We start from the raw sequence: 7,836 nt of genomic DNA, 5'->3' as shown, positions 1-7,836 counted from the left end.
ATATATATATATATATATATATACACACACACACACACACACAAGGGGCTTCTTTTGGTTTCTGTTTACCGGGTGACACGTAAAAGCACCCACTACACTCTCTGAGTGGTTGGCGTTAGGAAGGGCATCCAGCTGTAGAAACTCTGCCAAATCAGACTGGGGCCTGGTGTTGCCATCCGGTTTCACCAGTCCTCAGTCAAATCGTCCAACCCATGCTAGCATGGAAAGCGGACGTTAAACGATGATGATGATAATGATTCACAAGGCTTTGATCAGTCTGGGGGCTATAATAGAAGACACTTGTCCAAGGTGCCACCCTTTGGGACTAAATTAAAAACTATGTACCTGTGCCTTTAATGATATAAAATAATTGGAAGTGAGGGCAAAATCGTACAATATCTTATTTGTTGGTGGTGGGACATTTCTCTTGCACATTTCATTTTCCAGATGTGCCATTTTGTCTTAAGGTAACTTTTCACTTATTTCAGGATTGACTGAAGCTGGTACTGCTGGGACATTGTGTATTAATCCTACTGGTATATCACCAGTTGGTGGAAATACTGATACATCTTTTCATCGGGGGTATGTATTTGTTCACACTTTACTGGGAAAAGAAAAAATACTGATGAAATCTTAAAGGTTTCTTGTATGTTTTTTTATTTCTAATTTATTTTTAAGGCATTTAATTAGCTAAGAGGATAGTGAGTTTGTATCCTACTATGCTATTAAGCATTATTAAAGCATTCATTTTAATTATGACCATTGACATAGCTTTTTAAGATCAATTTAAAATTGCCATCAAACTGATTAACGTTTTGGTAGCAATTCTCTAACTAGTAATTTCAATGATTAATTTTCCATATTTTGTTTGTTTAATCTCTTTGTGGGACTGATTTAAAATATCTTTCAACATTATATGTAATTGGTGCAGGTTCCAATGGAGCAATAAACCCCTTGAGGTTTATGCATTGGCAGTTGTATCTGTTTTTTGATGAGTCATTGTTTTGTAAAAAAAAAAAGGGAGGGGGGGAGGCTGTAGCATTTTTGTGCTGGATGCTCTTTGAGATCTTTAAGAACTAACAATATAAGCATTTTGTAAAGGATGATTTTAGTGATATTTCAGCTGTGTTATCTTGCCAGAAATTTTTTAAAAAGTGGACATTATTAAATCAAATGGAGTTGAAGAAGCTTGTTTTAAATTTATTACTTTAATCTCAAGGCTGTGCTGATGTATTTGGAGAATTCTGTAATATGTTGGAAAACATCTTACTACATTTTATTTATACTTTATTTTTTAGGTGTAAAACTTTGGCTCCCAGTTCTCCTCTGGCGACCCCACTTCCTGACAATGGTTGTCGAAGCAATGACTTTAAAGATGTACTAACTCCTATTGGGCAGGATTTTTTAAATCAAGTTCCCTCACGGGGAAATCATGTAGAAACCCCTTCAGAACATTATTCTGATGATTGTGATTCTGATGACTCTAGTAATCAACAGGAAGTTAACTAGAGAATTATTGAAAATTAAAATGAGCTGGTAAACATGCAACTGGCATATTAGACTTCTCAGGGTGGCAGCAAATCTCAACAGATTGAATTTGTTTTCTCTTTTCTCACAACACATTTAGAACGTCCACGTAAAATCACTCCCCCTTCCACTCCTTAAGAATACACAAAAAAAAAACAACAAATCTAACAAAATGCCCAGGAAATTAGTTTTTCATATTTGCAATGTACATTGTCCTTACATCATGTTAATAATTATTAGTTTCTTATCATTTACCACTTGCTTGTGTGATCATTTTGATTTGCCCTTGTTTCTTTAACATCTTTTGCTTTAACTAATTCAATTTTGGTACCTTGTCTTCCTTTTTCACATTTTTGTACATTTTTTTTGGCTTTTCTCTCTGTCCCTAACACATCACAATCATTTTGTTCTATCCTTATGGTTTTCACTTTCCATATACCAAACATAAAAAGCAGAAAAAAAAATAACAAAAACAAAACAATAAAAACAGACATTAAGACTAAACAAAATTTTCATGTTGCACATTTTTATTGTAGAGTTGCAGGGTGTAGGACTGTAATAATCTCCCCATGTTTTTAAATACTTTGAAAGATATTGTCTAAAAAGTATCTGCACCTGTAATCCTGCAATTCCCCTTGCCCTAATCCCAAACTTTTCCCTGCTGTTTCTTGTTTAAAGAAATAGCAAGCTACAAATATTTAGTTAACTGTTGTCAGTTTTGACTTGAATGCATCTTGTATAAATTTTTGCACTCATTTCTACTTCTGATTTGTAGTCAACAGTATGTTCCTTTTGTTGCTGACAGGTTCGAAGTGAGAGACAATTTGTTGCTGGTCTGACTGTTTACATTTCTATTACACACACACATAATCCATTGGGTGAAATGACTATATTTGACCCAGTTATTTATCACAAGTGTCTTAATCTAGTGTATATTTACTGCAATCTCTCTAATAATTTCTTAACCAAGCCATCTTAGATCTAACTTCATTTTATACAGTTATTTGAATTTAACAACAATTTTGGTCCATTTTTTTTTTCTTTTAAATTCTGTGATTTATTTATTATTTTTTTTTTTTTTGTCATTGCAAAACCTTATGTGTATTTTGTTATATGTAAATTTATCTGCAAATGTTAACTCAGCACTTTTTAATTAGTAGTTTTTAACAACACCTCCTTAGTAATATTTTTGTCTCTCCATGATTAAAACTACTTCTATTTTATTAAATTATAGCTGCTGAAGATGTTTTCAACCAACTTTCTTAGCACCTTCTGACTATTATAAATAGCAACAATAATATTAAATGGTAAGGCTGATAATAAATTGTAGCTTAGCTTTGTAGTTAATGTACACCTTAAAACATTCAAATAGATGACATACTATGTTTTCTAATTTTAAAGATCATTTAAAAATGTATGAAAAATATGGCAAAATTATATCTGTTGCTGGATTCAAATTTTGAATTAGATCAAAATTATATTCCAATATTGTTGGAAGATGTTCTCCAGAAGAATTATTAGAGAGATGATGGTACATGTTCCTAGTTGCAATTGATCCCTAAGGCTGATACTTTCTCTTTATAAATTTATTTCTTAATTATAATTTTTCTAAAAGATTTGCTGCAAAATTGCAAAAAGAGTAATAGATTTATTATGGCCCAAATTTAACTTAAAAGGGTTCATTTATTTCAATTTTTTTTTGTATCATAAAACTGTGATAATACTTTCATGACATCTGGTGTTGAAGTTATATTCCCATACAACTATATTTCACTGTTACAGAATAATGCAACTTAATACATAACAACTAAAATTTGATATTTAAGATTCGCTTATTTCATTTAAGAATTATTTTGATTAAATTTTAACCATGTCGTATCCTCTGTATTTATTTGATAATTGAATTTGCTTATTTGAGGAGGATTTACTACTTACTTAAATATTAATTTATGAGTTACTAATTTTATTTCGTATTTTACATCTTTAGGAAATGACTAACTTATTGTAATGCTCCCTTCTGCCTTAATGTTATTGGAAAAAAATCTCCCGCAAAACCCAAAAGAAAAATACCAATCACCCAAGCAAATGTTTTAAGGGCTTAAATGTCTACTTTTTCTCTGTTTATTTGTTAAGTATGGAATACTAATATTCTGAATTTTTAAAAAATGAAAATAGGTAATTTGAAAAGAAAAAAATCTTTAGATTTATGTATTTTCTATGTCTTTATTAGGACTGGAGTCAAGTCAGTCAATTGTTATTCTAACAAAAATTGATTCTAAAAAAATACAATATAATGTATTTTGAAAAATGTGATTAGAAATTTAAAATAGGAGAAAAAACCCCCCCTCCCCTGAAAAAGAAAAAAGAAACTAGTATTATATATAGTAATTAGGGGAAAAATACTGCCAGGAATTTTTCACTTTTTTAAAGTTATCCCTGAGAATGCATTTCTCTGCACTTTGGAATTTGTTTAGAAACACCCATAGTAAACATCTTTACTTTACTGCTACATAGTTTCTTGTGTTAGCTGTAGTGAAAAACCTACTGAACTTGGTTCAAAATAGCTTTTTTCCCCTCCCTTGAATTGACGTATTTTCAAAAATTACTCACATAACAAAATATCTTGAGTTACTCTCTTATTTAATAAATTTTTATACTAAAATTTTCTTTCCATTTAATTAAATGAATATATTCAAGTATAGTTATTTATGGAGTCGATACTTATTTTAGCTTGCTGACTTAGGCATTTAATCAGAGTATTGTCTTCATTTTTCCTCTATTTGCTGAAAGGTTAAATTTGTTTTGCAGCTTTCAATATAATTTCAGTATTGTTATAATGTATGATTCCTTTGCCATGTGATTTTGGTATGAGCTAAGTGAATGTAATATATTTGAGAAATGTTTTTAATAGAAAACATTTGAATTTTGATGTATATTTCTTTTGTAGCACATACAAATTGCAGGTATAAAAAGACAAGATGTAATATTTCCTAACAAAATGAAGATATTTATGTGGGAGAATTTTGTTAATTATAGAGTATATGTTTTATATCTTTAAAATAATAATTGCTTATAATCTCTTTGGTTTTATATTAAAATAAGTGATGAAATTGTAATATTTTTCAATATAGATTAGTTTTAGTGAACATTTAAAGTTTCAGAAAATTAACCGGGTTATTATGAAATGTGTAGAACAATGTAATCTGTAAGGGCATTAGATTTGTTTAATATTGAAGTATGTGGAAACAATATTTTTGTATTCTGTTTCATTTTGTATTGATCTATGAAACAAATGTATCAACTTAAACTTGCTCATTTTTAGCAGTTTCTTCTTTCCACCACTGTAACAATATAGCTCTTGCCTCTTAGCTTATGTTATGTTGGTTTTAGAAATTCTCCTTTATCAACAATTAATAGTCACTATGCCAAAGTATTTAATGTAATGTTAAGTGTCAGTTGGAAAATTGTTTCTTAAGAAAATATATGGATTAGAGAATCACTATGTGTAACCCATTAAAAAAGCAAACCACTTTTGAATGGGATTTTTACTAATTGGTAACACAGTAACATTGTTTACAGCTTGTTGAAATTTCAACTTAACATTCCTTTTGTTGCATCAATGGAAAAAGAGAGACACCATTTCCACTTTGATATCAAGAAGGGTATCCAGCTATAAAATATATTTATGTGTTATATGATGAACGGAAAGTTTTACCTTGGATTCACTTGTCACATTACTGGCATATGAATCTCATTAACACTCCTTTGGACCCTCCCTAATTTTAACTGAAGCACATGGCATAAAAGTAGCTTTATTTTTTCCTACCAGAATTTGGAGAAAACATTACAAGGCAAGTGTCAGTTGTTTCAAGCAATTGTTAATCATTCATATTGATAAAATGTGTTAGTTTTTTTTTTTAAATTGATTTAAAAAAATTTTGATTTCAACATAAGTTATGATTAAATGTTAAGAGCTTTCTGTTGTATTTTAGGTACTGAATATTAGTTGTGCTATATGAATTTTAATGAGGTATAATTCTACAAATTGATTGTCATTAGCAAATACATACTTCTCTCAATGTATATCTTTCATGCATTCTATCAGTTGGTCACATTTAGCTTTAGAGCTGTCTTAGAATGAGATATTTGTGGATCATTTACATTTTTTTATATTACATTGCTTATCATTGATCTCCAGTACATCATGGTTGTCATGAAAGATGTTTTATCATTTAGTGGTGCCTGTTGTGCCATTCTGAAACTATTACTCATTCTTTTCATCTTTTCTGATTCAGAGTATGTTAGAATAATAAACTTTTAATCTGTTATAATTTTAGCTGGTGATACTGCACTTATTTTAGCAAAATGGTATGTAATGTTTATTTAATGTCAAAACATGGGGTTGTGATTTTTTCTTTTACTGGAGTTAGTAGAAAAAGATGGAACTGTTTGTTAAAACATCATACAAATGTTATATTTATGGAGTTATTTTAGGTTGCCATGACTTGTCAAATTTAGATAATTTTAAGTGTGCATTTTAGATATTTTCTTCACTGCATTCTTGGAAATGCACATTTCTTATTAGTTGCAACTAATGGTTTTGGGCAGCAAGCACTTTATAGGCCTTACTAGTAGATTTTTGAAAACCAATTAGATTTCCTTCCTATGGGAGCTGAATATTTAACCAGAATGTTTGAAAATATTTTTGTATTATTGCCTTAGTGTTTTTGTCCAAAGAAAAACAATGACTATGACTAGAGGTTCTATCAAATATTTGAATGAATTCTCTTGTTAATCTACATTTTTATTTTGAAATAGTAAATAGACAACATAAATATCTTGCACAGGATGAATTATTTTAAGAGGTAATTTTTGGATTATACAATATGACTCTTATTTTTATCTATTTTTCCCTGACATATCTTTTAAGGGAACATATTTTCTAAAAACGAACTCTCACTTTTATCATCTCTCTACCAATTAATTTAAATAATTATTAACCCCTTAGCCAGCTTGTGGGAGAAATTACCTGCCCCTTGTTCCAGCTGCCAAGTAAGTTTTTAACAGAAATCAAAGTTGTAATTAAAAGCGGCTTTAGTGTCTGCTTTTAATTATTTTTTTTAATAACAAATTATATAACACATTATAAGCATTTCATATTATAACAAAATAAAATAACATTTAATCATTACCTTTTCCTTTTAATAATAATAAAAAGTTATTTGCATAGTGTATAGCTACAAGTTTATTGTTGATGTGCTACTTTTTATTTCATGTGTACATATATATATATATATATGTGTGTGTGTGTGTGTATATATATATATACATACAGGATTATGCACTCAAAAGCTGGGTTGAATTTCTCTTGCAGTTAAAGTAGAAGAAAATTATGTGAGGTTATCAAGATTTGATTGTTTGCTCAAAAGCTTAATTTCCTGATAATGTTGAATGCTTATGGGCTTCATATTAAAATTGATGAGATGTTATCAAACTGGCTAACTTTTAAATTTTTAATTAGAACTTTTATATCCAGACTATACACTAGCTGTTATGAATGATTGTTCTTATATTTTCATCTTTGACAGCTGTTACTGTTTGGTTAGGAGCTATGTGGTAGTAATTAATTCTTCATTGAATCAAAACGGACAGTACTGCAAGTAGAAATTACCCTTTCCAAAGCGAGTTTTAATGTGTTAGACCAAATGTTTCTTGTTACCTTACATGTTTATGATGTTTTGATTTAATTTTTTTTATTGAAAAACCAAAATATGTATATCTTTGAAATTCTGTGTGTGTGTGTGTATAAAACTCAGTTCATTGAGCTCTTGGTCTGATAAATTTTTAGTTGATGTTGGAATAGTGTAGCATCCACACTACAGTTAGTAAATTTTAAAAGAAAATATTCAGTATAAAGATGGGCTTAATTAGAATAGTCAATCTCTATATATTAACATTTTGAAATATTTTATCTTTGGCAATATAGAAACATACCATACTTTTGAGAAAATCAATAACTTTGTTATAACTCGGTATTTTCAATTTGTTGTTATAGTGTGAAAAGATAAGAGCTTAATTTTAAGCTATTGATTTTTTTCCCTCTTGATTCCCTATACTAAAAATTGGTTTCCAGTAGTCAGCAAATTTCTTTTATTGTATTCTAATAGGGCAGCAAACTGGCAGAATTATACCAGACAAAACTCTGTGTCATTTTGTCCATCTTTACATTTTAAGTTCAAATTCCACCAAGGTTGACTTTACCTTTCATCCTTTTGGGATTGATAAAATAAGTACCAGCCATGTTCTAGT

General features: G+C 29.5%; 1 protein-coding gene across 2 annotated transcripts in view; it reads left to right on the top strand.

Annotated features, from left to right (window-relative positions):
* LOC106869132 (transcription factor Dp-1) overlaps positions 1 to 6,770 on the top strand; it is a 32,689-nt gene extending 25,919 nt beyond the window's left edge. For both annotated transcript variants that reach the window (XM_014914705.2, XM_014914704.2), the window contains exons 11-12: positions 489 to 582; positions 1,299 to 6,770. In XM_014914705.2, the coding sequence (XP_014770191.1) occupies positions 489 to 582; positions 1,299 to 1,509 (305 nt within the window). In that variant the 3' untranslated portion in view covers positions 1,510 to 6,770. The remainder of the gene's footprint in view (positions 1 to 488; positions 583 to 1,298) is intronic.
* Positions 6,771 to 7,836: the final 1,066 nt, after the last annotated feature.

The sequence above is a fragment of the Octopus bimaculoides genome, chromosome 3 (assembly GCF_001194135.2).
Source record: "Octopus bimaculoides isolate UCB-OBI-ISO-001 chromosome 3, ASM119413v2, whole genome shotgun sequence".
Lineage (NCBI taxonomy): Eukaryota > Metazoa > Mollusca > Cephalopoda > Octopoda > Octopodidae > Octopus > Octopus bimaculoides.
The sequence above is the reverse complement of the archived record's forward strand: the minus strand, read 5'-3'. Positions and strand labels throughout refer to the sequence as shown.